Below are 19044 nucleotides of genomic sequence, written 5' to 3'. Positions count from 1 at the left end.
TCCCCCACTCAGTTATTTTACATGGCCTCCTACTTTGTAGTTGTGTTGCAGTCATTCCTAATCACTTCTACTTTATGTTGCCAATAACAGATGACTGTGGAATATTCCGTAGTGAGGAAATTTCACAGCTGGGCTTATTGTACAAGTTGCTTCCTATCATGGTGCCATGCTGGAATTCACTGGTGTCCTGACAGCGACCCATTCTTTCCCGGATGATTGTAGAAGCAGTCTGTATGGTTGATTAGCTGCTGGTGGTGATAGAACACAAGTCAATGATTTGGAAAGGTGACCCACTACTTCTGCTGATACAATGTAGCTCTATTGTCAACCAAAGCATTATTTTTGGCCTTTTTGTCATAGCCCATGGTAGCTTCCCCCAAAACCCTGTTTAACAGCCTTTCACCCTTCACCTGAAGCTTCACAGACCAGTCTCTACTGGTTTCCATGATGTGTAACTTAGCCCTAGACAGGTAAGGGCATCAAGACCCCTTTCTGCCCATCTGCCCTAACTGCCCCCACCCTATTTCTCTTTATACTTATTTTGGTTATTTAGTGGTTTTTGTAGTTAAATGTTAAGCAATGCTGTGTCCTTTGGATTATCCATGCATGAACATGCCTGTTTTCCTGCATGTGCGTGTTTATGTTTGGTGCGTGTGTACCAAAACTACAATGACCAGTAATGGTGAAAATTAAATGCAAGTTCTTTGGGATTTGTTAAAATGAGTAGTACTTAAAGAAATAAACTCCCTAGTTTTGCTGCCTCTGTGACTAAATCCTAGATAAGCAGAAGAAAAATAAGGATGAAATGACCTGACAGATTAAAACTTCTGGACTGAAAGCATGTGATTACTTTATATACCGACTTGAAGATGGTGCTGATCCTTTGTTTCTCAGTTTTTTGTCTCACTTTGATTTCAGTTTTGCAGGAACGTCCTTAACTTACTTAAATATGTTATTTTATTATTAATTGTGAATATTTAAATAATAAAACTAAAGTTCATTTTCACATTTTTATCATTTTTAACATGCCTTTGACTCTTCCCCCCCTGCAATCTTTTAATCCAAATCATTTCATTTTCTTCTTTTCAGCCTTATTTGTCCAGACCAAGGATGTCAGTGTTAATGTTTATAATGGCTCACATGGTTAAGTCAAAAATTGAAGCTGGTTATCAATCATCATGTGTATTTCGCGAGTTTAAAAAAAGCCTGTTCTCTTTTTCAATTATTTGATCTTTCTAATTTTATAACCTATTCTCCTTTTCAGAAAATGCTTTGGATCCAGGTTCAGATGAAACTGAATTTGAGGTACATGAACCTCTACTCTTTTTTTCTATGCACCTCCCATTTTAGCTTTTACATGTACAACTAATCTTGCTATAACATCTTACAATCTCCAATTTTACATACAGGGCAACTTTGAACCTGACTTGTCCTGGAATGAGGTGGACCAAATCAGGAACAAGAACTTAAATCGGGGTACTGCAGACTCGCCAAGGACCACAACATCTGCACCGCCTTGGTTTCACTTGTCTGGCATTGGAACTTCTACAGAAGAGTCCAGTGAGAGAAGAACCACTACTGAACCTGCTTCTGCTCTAATATCCAGCCAGTCTGAGGAAGTTTTAAGACCCTCTGAGGAGACGGGACCCATCAGTACTCCCTTACAACCACCAGAGGACACTAAGTTGCCAGAAAGCAGAGGGAGTGCAGGCACTGGCAGCAACACCCTTTTTTATTTCACAACAGAAGAACCGACAATTTCAACTTCCCCCTCTCCTCTTCTCACTTATACGAAGACAGATGGTGTAAATGTACAAGTACATCATGAAGACTTATCCGAAAACGGAAAAGTTGGCCCAAGCACTGTTAATGTTATGGCCCCTGACACAAAGACAGACAGTTCAAAAGTTATTTTTCAATATCCACCTACCATAGAGTCATCTCTCACCACAGATATGAGCAGTAAATCACCTCCGTCCTTTAAGCAAGCCGAGACTGGTTTGGCACAAGCCATAAGTGAAGACAGTACCACTAATGAGAATGTTTCTACTCATACCAGAGGTTTTCCTGAGGTTCAGGTATCACCCTCTACTTCCAAGACCTTTTCATCCACAGAAGGTGTACACCATAGCGCCACAAGTTCCACCGTGCCTCATTTTTCATCCACATCTGTGATGCTGAGTGGCATTGTTGTTCAGTCCACTCAGCCACTGTCAAACGGTGAGCGCAGCTTTTTCTTCCCCTCCTCTTCCTCTGCCTCCTCCCCTATGTGTGACACCTTGGACCCAAGCGCCACTCTCTCCATTCGCTTGCATGACCCTTCCTCCCTGTGGCCTGTGTTGTCTGCCAGCGCTCCAGACTCCCAGCATGCTGCTACTGGATTTCTGTCTAGTGAAGACCTGACTTCCACCTCAATCCCTTTCCTCCTTGCTTCCAACCTGCCTCACCTCTCTCTCCCCTCACACTCCCTACCTGGTCCAACAACTGACTCTGTGTTCTCTAACCTCACTTTTTGGGATAGTGATAATGATGTTTTGTTGTCTGGGTCTTCAGGTGATCTCTCTGTACTTAGTAATACCCCTCCACTCGAATCAGAGCTGGACCTAACACACGCCAGTATCACAGCCGAATTTTCCCAATCTTCCTTGAATTTTTCATCCTCAACATTATCTCTTTCTTCCAGCCCTACCCTGCAGCCTTCAGTCCTTTTTTCTAGTGATTTCACTTTTTCTCTGGGATTGTCCAAATCTCCAGCAACTGGATTTGAGGATTCAAGATATGCAACAGGGAGCACCACAGAGTCTTTAGTTCCTGAGATCATTGGTGATGGGTTACTCCTAGCAAGTGATGTAGACATTGTGTGTGGCTGTTCTCTGGAGACATCAGCATCTTCATCATGGTTGCATACCTCTCCTCATGTATCACTGTCAGCATCAGCCAAGAGCGCTACAAGTTTAGAACTATACTCCAGCATGGTTTTACTTTCAGCTTCTGGTGGTGATGTAGAAAACCTTCCACTATCTCTGAAAAGTTTGGGCTCTGCTGCTTTGTCTTTTGACCACTCTCTGCTATCCCATAGTACTATCTCAATGTCCTCTCCACAATTTCTCCAAGCCACCCATAGTGACCTGCATCTTTCTGTTACAGCCACATTGTCTGTTGGTGTGGATCCCAGTTTGTCAGCATCAGAGAGAAGCACCACCTTTCAGACCTCTTCCCTCCCTTTCCCGCCCACCACTTCCCCACTTACTCCCACTACAGAGGAGCAGGTGTTAGACTTTAGCAGCAGCTCCTCTGGCTCAGCCTTCTTCCCTGACTCACAGGAAGGATCAGACCAGGAGTGGGATAAAAGCCAAACCTCGGCTTCTGGAGTAAGCCCACTTCCTCATTCAACCAAAGTCGTGAGCACTGTCCCTCCATTCATTTTGCTGGAATCTGGTCAGAGCCCAGATGATGCGGACGAACACTCTTCAGCTTTCTATTTTGAAAGTGGCAGCGGCAGTGCCATCAGTCCAGAAGTAGGAGGCAAAGTGGCACCGACTGATTCAGAGGTGACCTCGGGTTCACCCTGGTCTCTGGGAGGGACAGAGGTTAGCGGCTCAGGGCAAGGCGAAGGCCTTAATGACAACGAGACATCTTCTGACTTCACTATTTCAGAACGCGCAGAGACAGAGTCTGAGGAAGAAGACCCAGTCTCAGGTAAAAATAAAAAAGCTGATGCCAAAAAAAAATCCTTCAGAGCAACAAAAGCCAAAGGGGCACCAAGTGTTGTGAACATCCATCAGTGATTTTCAACAAAATACATTTGATTTTTACATTGAAAAATGAAATGTAAAGGTAAACAAAAGCAAACTTATCCTAAACATTATACCCAACAACATTGAACATCATTATCTATAAAAGTGTGTTTTTACTTTGTTTTGTGTTTATTTCAGATAAAGTCCCAAAAATCAATAACATAGGAAGTAGGGTTTGGTTAGGAACTGCTCAAGATAAAACCTTTTATTTTATTTTATTTTTTTTAGCTGAAATTAAAACAAGATGAAAGAAATATTTTAAAAGTTTAGAGATTGCATCTTTTAAGGAAGGTGTATGAATATGTAATTTATGACTTTCACATCTTTAATAGATTTGTTCTTAAGATCAAAACAAGGTCCAACTAAGATCTAACCTATTGCTATCCTGAGATCATAGACACCAGAGGGCAGCAGAGTTCTTTAAAACCTCAGATGATTTTTGTGTGTATTTATTGTGGTAGATAAACTATAGATCTACCACAATATATCTAAATGGCAAAATGGCATTGTCATTTAAATTTGTCAAGCAGTTTACCAAAAACGGCTAATAATTATTGCCTGGGGATACTGGTCCTAATATAAGACTGAAGAAGTCTTCTATGTTTTTGCATGTTGTGCATCAACAAATCTAACATATTTCACTTTTTAATGCTCGGACAGAGTTTCAAGGCAATGAATGAATGACTTCATTAAAAATATCCTGCATCATTAATTGCAGAATACCACATCTGCTTTAGAAGTGGTAGGTTCCACTTCTCTTCAGCGAACTGGTAATTATTTGGTAATTGCTGGATTCATTCATAGAAAAATCCAACCATGCCTTGTTTTAGGCAGATGTTCCATCAGGGTGAGAACAATTCCAGTGTGATTTATGTTAAGTGTCATCAATGAACCCTGTCTTCATCATTTAGTTTGAAATCTTCTCAGAGGGATCTTGGTGAGTCCATTTCTCTGATTGGACCTTAGGACCAAATGAATGAGCCGCTTTCGTTCCTCTGTCAAAAACTTTTCAATTTGTTGCATAAACACTGGAATCTTCAGTGTTTCTGATGGATAAAGCAAAATTCAGAGAAAACCATCATATTTTTTTTCAGTTTGTTAATATGTGGTTTGATTAATTCATTCTGTCGCAACCGACCCTTTGAGATTTGAGAAGGTTCATGATCTTGAAGTGGACCAAAATGAATTTGACGCCTCTGAGTTTCCCTGATTACCTCAATCCATTAAAGTGACTGTGTGCATGTGTGTGGCGGGGATGCGGGGGCTGTGGAGGGCAAAGGATAAGGGCTCAGGGGACCCAGCACTGTCATTCCTATTGCAGCATGACACTCTGACCACTACATGTATACACATGACAAGGTCCTAAGGTAATAAAATAGTTTTTTATGTGTGGAAGGGCAGGAATATTACACAATGTCATTCTGAGTTACTAAAATGGTGTAGACCTAGAAATCCTTCCCAGAATGCAATGTGCTTGCTTCACTTTCACTTTTACCACTGATGTCTTCTCAGTGAATAGATTGTTCCAGTGTTTCCTGCTGAGTGAATGTTTTGCTTTCCAGTTCTGTAAGATGATCTGTTTGGTGATAGTAAGAAAATGATCAACACTTGCTGGTATTTATTTATTAATGGTGCTGTTGTTATGTCTCCTGGCAACCAGAGTGATGGTGACAGGGAGATTCTGCATCTCAGAGTATCTAACAGCTTTTTTAACATCATCACCCAGAATACAGATGTGAGGTCTAAAGTGATGCCATTGGTGCACTGCAAAGATGTTTCTGTTAGTTTTAGATTTCTTTGACTGAGTTAGTTGGAGACCAGGTAGGATTTTCTACAACTAATTGTAAAGCTGTTTTAAGGGATAAATGTATTTTAACAGAATTTAGTCTAGAGCTCACATACATTGTCAGATTTTATTTGTGGAATCAGCATGAGTCAGTGATTGAAATTCATATTAAAACATTTGAATCTGTCATTAGCAGAGGTGAAAGTAAGCCGGGTGTTCGGAGAGCGAACCAGTTATGGCTCCACTTTGAGTCAGAATAGATCTGGTAGCAATAGGCAGTCTAAAACACTACTTCATCTGTTTATAAATATCATTTTTTCTTATTCCAAAATATTCTGAATTATCCATGTTGTCTGGAGCCTCTCCCCATCCACCCCCCTCCTCTGTGTGGCTCTCCTCCCCGACCCACCGGAGCTCAACTCTTTTGTCAACAGGCAGCTGTTAAACGTCGGTCTGCTTGCTACAAAATGTCACAATTAAAAGCTAAACAGAGAGTATTTAGTTGTGCTACATGTTATTTTGCTCGTAGAAACCAACACAACACAGTGGGAAAATACTGCCTATGAGCTTATGACCTAGAATAAGCGCATCTACTTCCAAAATCTGATCAGATTGGTGCATTTGATTTACTGACTGCGACATTTTACACAGGTGGTCTACAGACCAAAAAATGTTGTTTGTTTTGAAACAGGGCAAACAATAAATCACTTATCATTTATAGACTTTAAAATAAAAAACTGGGAAAATACCGCAGGACAATGAATTTTTAATTCAAGCAAAATCAAAATTTGATAACAATAACTAATTTGTTCAACAAAGAACAAATTAGTTATTGATGTTAGTTAGTGTCACTAACATCAGAACATTGTTTATCAATGTTTAATACATGCCAGCTAAGGGGCAAAGTGCAAAACTAGCCAAAAGATCAATGTCAGTTTTTTTCTGATGTTTTCTTATGTTTCATTTTACTCGTTTGTGAATATGATTTCAAATGTAACTGAATAAAATACTTTACTCAAAACAAATTCAATTAAAAGTTAAAGTTCAGTTTTTCTAAACAACTTAAAGTGCAAAGTAGACAAATTGTAATTACAGCAATGCAAGTAAATGTACTTAGTTACTCCCCACCCACTGTGTGCCAGAACCTTTAGAGAAAGAAACAGAGAGGCTAAACAATGAGCCCATGGCTCATTGTTGTTCTTGCATATTCCCAGCAAGAACTTAAAGCTTAAAGCTGGTCATTAGTGATCTTTTGCAGTTAAAGGCTTTCATTAAGTTATGTTTCTTGGATAATTGTAATTTTTCAAGAAAAAGTAATTTCTGTCACTGTCAGTAGTACATGAGCAATGTGACTACAACAGTTATTTGATTTCAAGAGAACAGTTAAAATAATGAATGTTGGAGCTGATTTCTAAAATGTTTTAAACATTAAAAAAGTAAGCATTTGTTAACAACTGACAATCATCAGCTTCAGTTTCCCTGTCCCACAGAATGGTTTCACATCTACCCACCTTTGTTGACTCTGTGCAGATGCCAGTAACAGCAGCCATGAGTCCAGGGTTGGCTCCACGAGTGAGAAGGAGAGGAAGGCTGTGGTTCCTCTGGTCATCATTTCCACCCTCACTCTCCTTGGCCTGGTTGTTCTCATTGGCATCTTCATCTACTGGAGGTCAGTACCACTGTTCCATCACACCCGCATGCTGCTTGCCAAACACCTCCATATTATTTTCTCTGATCTTCAGATAAAATCCTAATTTGATAGTCCCTTTATTGTATATCTCCATTCTGATGGTGTCATCCCAATCTGAAAAAGATGCAAAAAATAGAAGAATGACCCCACATTTCAAAAGGGTCCACATTAAAGCTACAGTATAACTTCTATATTAACAAAAACCGCAAACTAGAATCAACTAAACAAAACCAGGAGATGGTTCATATCGTAGCAGCCCATACTGAGTGGAAAGAAACAAATTCATAATATTCACATTTTTACAAAACAAATCCTGAAAGGTGTTGCATCTATTTCTTTTCATCCCTACTTAGTCAACACTGTGTGGAACCATCGTTCTCTGGAAACAAAGCCAAAAGTCCCTTGGAGCATGTCTTTATCAGCATGTACATCTAAAGCAGTGTTTCTCATTTCTGCTTCTTAGGGACCAGTGCTTTGCATGTTTTAGGTGTTTCCCTTTTGCTACACATCTGACTTGAATAAGTTAATGATTAACAGGCTTCTACAGCACCTGATGGCTGCAAAGGAGGTGATGCAATCATTTAAAATCTGGTGTTCTGAAACAGAAACAAATCTAAAACATGCAGGGCAGTGGTCCCTGAGGACCAAAGTTGAGAAACATTGATCCAGAAGGTTAAAGTTTAGCAGCAATTTTCTTTAAAATTGCTCAAGATCAGTGACATTGGATGGGACATACAATCCTTTTGATCACTAGGCCATTCTAACACATAAATGTGTTTAGGTCTGAATCATTTCTCTGCAGCTCAGGTTTTTTAAAAGTTAATTTCCTCCTGAAACGAGCATCCACCCCAGTCTCAAGTCTCCTCCAGCTCTTTTATCACATGTTCTACTTTGTGCTGGTCAGTCAAATAAAATCAACATAAAATAATTTAAGTTTATGTTTATTTATGTTTATTGTTATTAAAGTGATACAGTTAAAATAGTATAATAACATAAATACCTTTGCAAGTGACATTATTTTATGACTAAAGAGTGTGATTATTTGTTTTCAAACTGATCTGTGAAATTTTCTTTACACTTGAAAAAGTCATTAAATATGCCCCCCTCCATGTCACACACTCTGGTTATTTCTCCTCATATTTATTTTTATGACAACCTCACTCTTTTCAAGACAAAATACTTATAAACTATGCGTCTATGTATAAAAAAAAAAACATCCTTCTGTAAATTATTGGTAATCTAAATATCACTGTTCTGGTTGTTTTGGTAAGTTTCTCACACTTACCAGAAGAGGGCAGTAGAGGTTGTCTTTCAGCATAACTGAAAGACTAGAGGAGTAGAATGAAACTGGTTCCCACTGCGCATACATCTCGTACTCTTGCTTTTACAAGATGTATGCACATCTTATAAACACAAGACGCTGTCCATCTTGTTTTTTACGAGATGTAAAAACAAGATGCACATTCTCTTCATTGAACACTTCTGATTAATGAAGAGAATGTTTCTCTGCATGAATCTCTAGTCTGAGAGATGTAACGTCCTCGTCACTGACAACAGGCTTAAATAAACAAAAACCACGTTAAGGTAAATACAGTGGAACCTCTGGTAGTAAAATACATTTGTTCAAGTTGATTATTCTGATTATTATGTTAAGAAAGTTTCCTCTAAAAAAATAAATAAATAATAACTCTCTAACCTACATTGGTGTAGGTTAAATATCCACACCTGTACTGTTCACCTAAATTATGACATCATTTTTGTCCTATACGGCCCCTCATAGTTTTTTGTCAGTCAACTTGTCTCAATAAAACTTCAGCCCACACATTGCTCATATGACACAGGAACATTCTTTGTGTTGCATTTCGTTTCAGCACCTGCACTGTTAATGTACAGCAGAGGTGCCTATGTGGACATGAATCTGTCATTCACTTTAATGTAGTGAGATTTTCCTTAGCAGAGTGGTGCGTCTCTGCTTGTCATTTGGGATACCGGGGGCACGAGATGAAATCTTTTTTGTTTTTCTATTATGTTCCTGGTCCCAAGCACAAAAAGCTTTGGTCTTAGGTCAATTTTACAACTATAACTAGAGTTTCTTAAGACAAACAAAATTACTCTCCTTTTTCTGCATGTTAAATAAATTAGTAATTTTCTGCTAAATCACATTGACTTGGTTTCCGCCGTGCTAGCTCGATTTTGTAGCAACAACGGCATTGCTTTTTTATGTTAAATATGTTTTGATATTCTTCTATGCCGTCATTAAAATTTCTCCAGGCTCTCGCTGCAGATTTGTTTCTGTTTGTCCTTCAAATGTGTCGAGAAAAGTGCAGACCAGGTGGCCCCTGTCTTCTTTCTGAAATCTTTACTACTACTGACTTTTCATAACATGACCACACCCCAGGACTGGAGCTCTTTGGGCCTTGGTCTTGTTATTTGAAAAAAAACTATTTTTTCAAATATAATTTGATGATTACTCTGTGTGATCATTTGAAGGCAAAAAGAAAATAAGATGATGAATTCAATTAAAAGTGAACTTTGTGGATATTGTAGAAGGAAAGACATCTTAGCAGATGCATATGTAACAGCAACCTGAAGAGCAATCTGCTAAAACAAGCAGAAGTGGACATGGGGGACATCTGGACTCATAACAAGCCACAACCATCCTGTGGTGGAAACATCTGGTCTGGAACATTTATGTGCTCTTCAGATGTGTCTAAATCATGCCTGTACTACAAAGACATATTTTAATGGAAAGTGGAATAAAATGTAAGACTGTAAACAGGAAAATTCATCTTCTCAATAAAAATGTGTGCACTTAAATTGGCAGAAGAATTCCTCCATAGATCCAAGATTTTCCTTTTCTTGGAATACTCTCTTGGAAGATGAATCCACAACATCAGGAATGTTGTGGATTCAACACAAAATTCCTTATGTAGTTTTACTCCTGGGTGTCGGAGCAGCGTGGTTTTATCTGTAGCCACCTTATGGTTGAGCTACCAGTCAATATGGAGGTGTGTCCCACTCACTCCCTTCTTAATGTTTTGATTTGTTGCCACTAACTGCTTTTTTTTAAATTATTTATTTATTTACAAAATATATATTTGAAAAAAAAATTTCTTCCTCTCAGACTGTGAAATAACCATCTTCAGAAATCTGATTGGATATGCTGTCAGGCAGTGTTTAACACTTTTAGCCTTTTTTTTTTTTTTTTTTACTGACTGCACATTTCCAAGTAATTTTCCAGTGCCGCATTAGACTTAACTTGTTGTTCTTGTTTTGCACTCTGCTTGTTGTTGTATATCAAAGATTGAGCAGTGCTAATCCGGCAATAATCTGAGGAGCATGGGGATTAATCTTCGGCCAGGGATGTTTCTCAGCTGCAGCAATTTGAGCATCCACTCAGCTGATATGTCTAGAGAGGCTCACTGGATAGAAAATGACATCCGCCTGATTAGGCTGGTCCAGGGATTCGTGTCTCGATGTGATGATGGCAAGAAGAAAAAAACCTCCACTAATCCTGCTGCATTCGCCTCCTCTATTGTTCCTTTGTGACAACCCAGGGAGAAGCAATACAGCTTTGGAAAACATTGCCTGACTTGTCAATAGCCACAACATTGGCAAGAAAGTAAAAGATTATGTGAAGTCAAACTAACATCAAATCAAGGTTTATCGCCTGCACAGCTCTATAAAAATGAATGATTTGTGGTTTTGCTCTCAAACTCACTCTAAATGAAGTAAAGGTCTCATTACAAAGCATTCAACACTAAACATTTATAACTTGATTACCAGGTAAGCCTCTGATATTTTTTACACACACACAGTTAACGCAACCGGGCCTCACACTGAACAAGCTGTTCCTGCAGGGCTGAAGTCAGGACAGCAGGCAGGTCATTCCATCCTGGTCACTAAACCCCACTGTGGATGGACCAACACTGGAGGACAGTCTCTAATTGTGGATGTATCACAGTACTACTGGGTTTTCACAGATGCCATATTTCTGGTTTTGCGTATGCGGGCACTGATTAGGTTTTTTATTCTCTGGCTTATGGTTCCACTGTGCAGTGTGCGCTGCTGTGTTTGCTGGTGGCTAACGGTCATTATGAAACCAAGTCATCAATGCAACAGGACTCTTTATTACCACAGCCCACACCTTGGACTTCAGTGGTTTTGTGAATTATCTCATGCTGTGAGTACTGTAGGAACCACCATAGTGTGGAACCATTGTTCTTTTCACAACATGGCGGATGGCTTTAGATGGCCCCTCCTGCTAAAACATGTCCATCGCAGCACACTCAGACAAGCTGAAGGACAAGCTCGACCCTGCATTCTTCTAAAGCTGGCCGGGCCTGAGGCGATTGAAAGTGAAACATCATTTGTGTATGCAGCTGCGATATGGGCATCTAGTGGAGATGAGGACAAAGGAAGTGTCCTGGTTTCTGTAGAATCTAGGGAGGAACCCATATGCCTCAAAAGAAAGTTTTGTGAAATGTGCAATCCTCTGATGAATATCACTATGGAGAGACACAAATTCAACACATGTGGGCAAAGGGCTGGTGAAACTATTGAGCCATATGTCAGTGATTTGAGAATAAAAGCCTCAAGGCATCAATAAACTATTTGACATGTTTGTTCACAGACTCTAGTGCAGAAACAACTACAAACGCCACACCAGCAAAAGGTAAGTTCGAATTTATTTGTGACCAGCAGCGGGGGGGGGGGCAGACAGGTGGACGGAGCATCCACTGGGGGTCGATGGGTGGACAGGCAGGCGAGCGCGTTGAGCGAGGGGGGGGGAATCCAGCAACGAAGGCGGACGGACAGGAAACGGAGCCAGGCAGGAGACGGGGAACGGCTGTGAGCAGGAGCCGGACGAGAGGCCAAACCAGACCCTCTTACAGACCAGAAACGAGGATTACTTCGGAACGAGGACTTTTTGACCAGGAACAGGAACTCACTGGAAGCGTAGAACCATCTGGCAGCGCTATCAGGATCCGGCTTCTATAAAAACGCTCCTCCTGATGAATAGATGAGCTCCAGCTGGCCGCTCCTGTCCGACACGCCCTGCAGGAGAGAGGGTAGGAGACAACACACATTCACAGCACCGCTTCGTGGACATGACAGTACCCTCCCCCTTAATGGACGCCTCTTGGCGGACAACTAGAGGTAGGAGCAGACGACCTCTCGAAGGAAGAGATGAGATCAGGGTCCAAAATAAAGGAACGGGGAATCCAGGACCGATGTTCCGGTCCATACCCCTCCCAGTCCACCAGATATTGACGGCCATGCCCACGAGGGCGGACCGCCAGGATGCGTCGGACAGAAAAGGCAGGATGGCCATCCACTAGCCGGGAGGGTGGAGGGGGGTCCGGTGGAGGGCACAAGGGACTGGAATGAACAGGCTTGATCTGAGAAACATGAAAAACTGGGTGAACCCGGAGGTGAGAAGGGAGTTTGAGGCGCACTGTAGAGGGGCTAATGACCGAAATGATGGTAAAAGGGCCAAGGAACCTAGGAGAGAGTTTCTTAGAGGTGGACTTAAGGGGAAAATCCTTCGAAGAGAGCCAAACCTCTTGGCCAGGGGTGTACTGGGGAGCCGGCATACGTCGTCTGTCAGCTATCCTTTTATTCTGAAAGGAGGTGCGTTGCAGGGCAGCCTTAGTTTGCCCCCACACTCTCTGACACCTTCTGAGGTGGGTTTTAACAGAAGGGGTGGCTGATTCTGGAAAAGAGGACGGTAGGAGAGGTGGCTGGTAGCCAATAGAGGCTTCAAATGGGGAAAAGCCTGTAGCGGCCGAGACATGCGTGTTGTGCGCATACTCCACCCAAGGTAGGTGGGTGCTCCAAGAACCAGGATTAGATGCACAAACACAACGCAGGGTATTCTCCAGCTCCTGATTAAGTCTCTCACATTGTCCGTTGGTCTGGGGGTGGAAGCCAGAAGATAGACAGGGCTTGGCCCCTAGCGTGGAGCAAAAATCCTTCCACACATGTGAGACAAACTGAGGCCCTCTGTCGGAGACAATCTCAGATGGGATGCCGTGCAGGCGGAAGACATGCTGTAAAAGGAGTCTGGCTGTCTCGGGGGCCGACGGGAGCTTGGCCAATGCCACTAGGTGGCATGCCTTGGAGAACCTGTCAATGATGGTGAGAATGACTGATTTATTATGGGAGGAGGGAAGACCAGTGATGAAGTCCAGGGCAATGTGAGACCAGGGACGTGAAAGGACTTCGAGAGGCTGGAGCAGGCCGGCAGGAGGGCGGTAGGACGATTTACCCCTAGCACAGGCGCTGCAGGCCCTGACATATTCCTGCACATCCTGGTTAAGGAATGGCCACCAAAAATAGCGTCGGAGGAGTCCAATAGTGCGGCTAACCCCAGAGTGACAGGAGAACCTCGATGCGTGACCCCAATGGATCACTTGACACCGCATGGAGGTGGGGACAAAGGTTCGATTGGGGGGACCTCCTCCAGGGTCCGGTTCACCTGCTAGGGCTGCTTTGAGGGAACTCTCCAGCTCCCATGTGATGGAACCGACCGTACAGGTGGGCAGGAGGACACTCTTGGAGGAGTCATCCAAGCTGTCAGGGGAATGCTGTCTGGAGAGGGCGTCTGGTTTAGAATTTTTGGACCCAGGGCGGTATGTGATTGTCAGGTTAAAACGGGAAAAGAACAGCGTCCAGTGGGCCTGTCTAGGGTTCAGGCGCTTAGCAGACTGCAGGTAGGCTAAGTTTTTATGGTCTGTCCAGACCAGGATGGGCTGCTCTGTGCCTTCAAGCCAGTGTCGCCATTCCTCCAAAGCCAATTTGATGGCTAGGAGCTCCTTGTCGCCAATGTTATAATTGCGTTCGGGAGGAGTGAAACGTTTAGAGAAAAAGGCGCATGGGTGAAGCTTATTATCGAGGTGAGACCGTTGGGACAGAACGGCCCCTACCCCGGTGCCGGATGCATCCACCTCTAATATGAACTGAGTAGATGGGTCTGGGTGAATCAGAATGGGTGCGTTAACAAACCTCTTCTTGAGCTCTGAGAAGGCCCGGTCAGCTTCTTGGGTCCAGGAAAAAGGTCTCTTGATAGAGGTAAGAGCCGTGAGGGGGGCGGCCACCAAACTGAAGCCTCTGATGAACCGCCTGTAGAAGTTCGAGAAACCTAGGAAGCGCTGCAGCTGCTTCCTGGAAGTTGGAACTGGCCACTCCTGGACAGCCTGGGTCTTCTCAGGGCTGGGCCTCACCTGTCCTCCCTCAAACACAAAACCCAGGAAGGTCAAGGATGGTTTATGAAACTCACATTTCTCTGCTTTCACAAACAGGTTATTCTCCAGTAAACGTTGAAGAACCTTCCTTACGTGGGTCCGGTGTTCGGTGAGACTGTTGGAGAAGATTAGAATGTCATCCAAATAGACAAACACAAAAACATTCAAGTAATCCCGAAGGACATCATTTACTAGGGCCTGGAAAACTGCTGGAGCGTTGCAAAGTCCAAAAGGCATAACCAAGTATTCAAAATGTCCAATGTGGGTCTTGAAAGCAGTCTTCCATTCGTCTCCCTCTCTTATTCGCACTAAGTGGTAAGCATTGCGCAGATCTAATTTGGAGAAAATGGTGGCCCTTTGGACCGACTCAAAGGATGAAGAGATGAGAGGGAGAGAGTATTTGTTCTTGACGGTAATTTGATTAAGCCCCCGATAATCAATGCAGGGACGGAGTGACTTGTCTTTCTTTTGGACAAAGAAAAACCCCGCCCCCATGGGAGAAGAGGAGGGACGGATTATGCCTGCGGAAACAGACTCAGAAATGTATCTCTCCATGGCTTCATGTTCAGGTCTTGACAGATTGTAAAGTCTGCCTGAAGGCAGGGGGGCTCCAGGGAGCAATTCAATTGCACAATCATAAGGGCGGTGTGCAGGGAGAGATAGAGCTAGTGCCTTATTGAAAACTCTCTTAAGATCATGATACTCGGTGGGAACCGATGATAAGTCTGGGGGTTCAGGTTCTGCAGTAGGGCTGGGGGGCCCCCTAGGGACGGCAGATTGTAAACAGCAACTATGACAGTGTTCGCTCCACGACTCAATGAGACCATTAGACCAGTTAATGTGCGGGTTGTGAGTCTGTAACCAAGGGTAACCAAGAACCAGGGGGGCGGACTCGGTCGGAAACACAAAAAAAGAAATCTGTTCATGGTGATTTCCTGAAACCACTAACGAGAGTGGGTCAGTGCGGCAGGTTATGGTAGTTAATGGACCTCCGTCCAATGCCGACACTGGAATGGGGGCAGAGAGAGTGTGGACCGGGATGTCATACTCCTTAACAACCTCTGGACTGATTAAGTTTTGCTGGGCCCCTGAATCAATAAATGCTAGTATGGGATGCGTCTCTCGACGGATACAAAGAAGGGAAGGGATACTCACATGAGGTTTGGTGGTGAGTTTGCCCGCCAGTACCCCCACGCTTACTGACGGGCCCCGGCTTTTGGGCGAACAGGGCAGTTGGCGATGAAGTGGGCGGGAACCCCGCAGTACAAGCAGCATCCGGCGTCTCTCCGCCGTTGACGCTCCTCGGGAGTGAGCCGGGCCCGACCAATCTCCATAGGTTCAGGCGGTGGTAATGGGGACGAAGGGGAACTCGGGGTCGGAGATGTGACTCTGGGAACCTCGGTCCTAGACGGGACTGCGGAGGTCCCGGATCGTTGTCTGGACCTCTCCCGTATCCGGTTATCAATCCGGACTGCTAGATTGATTAGCTCCTCGAGAGTCTTAGATTCGTCACGGTAAGAAAGTTCATCTTTCATCCTCTCGGAGAGAGCGTTGCGGAAAGCCCCTTTAAGAGCCGCACTGTTCCACCCCGTCTCAGCAGCCAGAATGTGGAACTCCACTACGAGTTCAGAGACAGGCCGGTTACCCTGTCGAAGCTCCCAAAGTCTCTTGCTAGCGTCCTCCCTACTGGCTGCCATATCAAAAACCTGCTTGAAGGACTCAATAAAGTCATCATATGAGTAACGATGCACGCTTGACTCGTTAATTATCGCCTCAGCCCATTTCAGGGCCTTGCCTCTTAAAAGACCAACGACATATGAAATCTTACTGGCGTCATCGCGGAAGGATTGAGGCGATCGGCCAAAAACCAGAGCACACTGGAGCAGGAAACCCCTGCACTTACCCTGCTCCCCGGAAAACGGCTCCGGCGGAGGGGAAATAACCTCACGGAAGCTGGGTGAAGGGGAGGTAGTGACGGGAGCAGGCGAGGCGGCAGGAGTACCGGTTCCTGAGGCAGACAGCTTGATCTTAGCACTTATCTCCTTCAGCTGCTGCGACAGTTCGGAAAGGCTCTGCGTTAGCTCAGACTGCTGCTGCTGCATAGCCTGAAGCGCGTTGTTATGGCGGCCTAACAGAACTCCTTGCTCTGTTACTGCAGTTCGTAGTTGCGCTGCAGAGTCAACATGGCCAGATGGTTCTGACATGTTTGTTCACAGACTCTAGTGCAGAAACAACTACAAACGCCACACCAGCAAAAGGTAAGTTCGAATTTATTTGTGACCAGCAGCGGGGGCGGGGGGGCAGACAGGTGGACGGAGCATCCACTGGGGTCGATGGGTGGACAGGCAGGCGAGCGCGTTGAGCGAGGGGGGGGGGGAATCCAGCAACGAAGGCGGACGGACAGGAAACGGAGCCAGGCAGGAGACGGGGAACGGCTGTGAGCAGGAGCCGGACGAGAGGCCAAACCAGACCCTCTTACAGACCAGAAACGAGGATTACTTCGGAACGAGGACTTTTTGACCAGGAACAGGAACTCACTGGAAGCGTAGAACCATCTGGCAGCGCTATCAGGATCCGGCTTCTATAAAAACGCTCCTCCTGATGAATAGATGAGCTCCAGCTGGCCGCTCCTGTCCGACACGCCCTGCAGGAGAGAGGGTAGGAGACAACACACATTCACAGCACCGCTTCGTGGACATGACACTATTAGTATGAACTTTTATAGTGTTCCCATGCTCTGACACTGCTTATTTGACACTTTGGACATTTACTGTGTGTGATCTGTTGCTCACTAAGGCCATTCCAATATGTCAGATCCGTGAGATGACTGAGGACCATAATAAAACATAAATGTCACCACATACCCTTATCACAACTGTAGATGCAGATTAAATCACAGCTGGACAGAGATGAGACACTGACAAGATCAGGTTGACATCAAACTGCACAACAACACCACACAGTTTATTACTCACTGTAGTAATTATGATGGTCATGTGGCAAAAAATCACGAATGTCCTGCTTTTGATCAACTCTTTAGAAAGTGTTGCAGGTCCAGGCCAGAGTTTGACAGGCAACAGCAGAGGGAGTCTGTCCACCAGGTGGACACTGAAAGCACTGCTCTGAAAAGACCACAGCATCTACTGCGGACAGTAGATGCTGTTGCATCGTGGATGTCTAATGCTACTGTATTTGATTTGGAACTGTGGGCCTCTCATTACTGATATACTTTATGCAGCGTGTCAGTCAATCTTTAGCAGAGATTTTCTGTCAGCTCTGCTTCATCCCTGTCAGCAGTTCTTCTTTGAAATTACAGGATTCTAAACAGCATGCTGCTTCAATCTATTACCGCAGTACAATAGCTGTCAGTATCTCGTCATTTTTATACTACTGAAAAATAGCAAATTAGAGTTGCTGTCTATTATGTATTTGTCTTTGACTTACTCTTTAGACATTTTTTAGCATTTCTGTATGATTTACACACCAGCTGCATAATATGTGGATCTTATCTTCAGCTTGAAGTCTAAAATAAAACATAGAAGAAATCTATGGGTCTAATTCCCAGCTATGAATAGACAAAAGTGACGTGTCTAAATGAGGTCGACCTTTGTTGTGTAGCTCCAACGTTAAAATCATGTCTAGAGTTCAGAAAACAAACTGACTGACACTGGGATCTGCTTCACAGCTCAGCTAACTAAACTAATAGACCATTTCACTGAGTTTTTTATGAACCTAAATTGCATTTGATCATCTCTATTTCAAAATCTAGAATACTGAAATAGATCAAATCTGAAGGGGATGATTTTTCTAAATGTGTCTCTGGGAAATTTTTAGATTTTGGAAAAAAGTGACTTTTAAATGCTTTTTTTTTTTCTCCGAAGAGTTTTTGCAGCGCTAGTGGCTCATATTTTTTGCGACAGTAGGCAGACAGGAAAGAGGGCGGAAGGCATGCGGCAAAGGTCGCCGGTACTGGGAGTCAAACCCTCGACTTCCACGTCGAGGACTAAGGCCTCCAAACGTGGGGCGTGCTAACCCCCTGCGCCACCACAGCACGCCCCTTAAAATGCTTTTTTAGCACTATGACAAACAAGTAAATAAGTCAATTCTGTAGTGGAGTATTCTACACTCATTACAGATGACTTAAAAGTATAACAAAAGAGAAGAGATGGTTGTTTTTCTAGTGTAAAAATACTGAATGTAGTTGCTTCAATTTTATTGAATTCAGAAGAAAATGCTCTGTTTTGAACAAAAATAAAAACATTATGTCTGCAGTTTTATACTCAGACATTATGTGTAAATATTAGATTTATTGTCCATGTCTTGGTCTGCCTGTTCGGAGTCGTTCTTGTGTCATTGCAAAAGAGAGCAAAATTAACCAAACATCTTTGCTTTGATAAAACTGAACAGATAGATCAGTTTTAGATGCGTAGGCAGATTTAAAGCAAAGTATGAACATAGTGAATGTGTATAAACATCTTCTTGACCATGTAAACAGAAATCCATTGTTGGCTTTCTGAACCAGTG

General features: G+C 43.4%; 1 protein-coding gene across 6 annotated transcripts in view; it reads left to right on the top strand.

Moving 5' to 3' along the window:
* Nucleotides 1–19044, top strand: part of ptprz1a (protein tyrosine phosphatase receptor type Z1a) — a 90001-nt gene that overhangs the window by 51192 nt on the left and 19765 nt on the right. For 3 of the 6 annotated variants that reach the window (XR_004336680.1, XM_032546248.1, XM_032546247.1), the window contains exons 11-14: nucleotides 1265–1305; nucleotides 1410–2220; nucleotides 3148–3699; nucleotides 7114–7252. Coding sequence is in view for 5 of the 6 variants with exons in the window: in XM_032546248.1 (XP_032402139.1) it covers nucleotides 1265–1305; nucleotides 1410–2220; nucleotides 3148–3699; nucleotides 7114–7252 (1543 nt within the window). In the remaining variant the exon portion in view is untranslated. Of the gene's footprint in view, nucleotides 1–1264; nucleotides 1306–1409; nucleotides 3700–7113; nucleotides 7253–19044 lie in introns of all 6 variants that reach the window. The other 3 variants (XM_032546244.1, XM_032546245.1, XM_032546254.1) reach the window with 2 other exon arrangements.

This window comes from Xiphophorus hellerii, chromosome 2, assembly GCF_003331165.1.
Source record: "Xiphophorus hellerii strain 12219 chromosome 2, Xiphophorus_hellerii-4.1, whole genome shotgun sequence".
Taxonomy (NCBI): Eukaryota; Metazoa; Chordata; class Actinopteri; order Cyprinodontiformes; family Poeciliidae; genus Xiphophorus; species Xiphophorus hellerii.
Note: the sequence above shows the minus strand (reverse complement) of the source record. Positions and strands in the feature narration are given on the sequence as shown.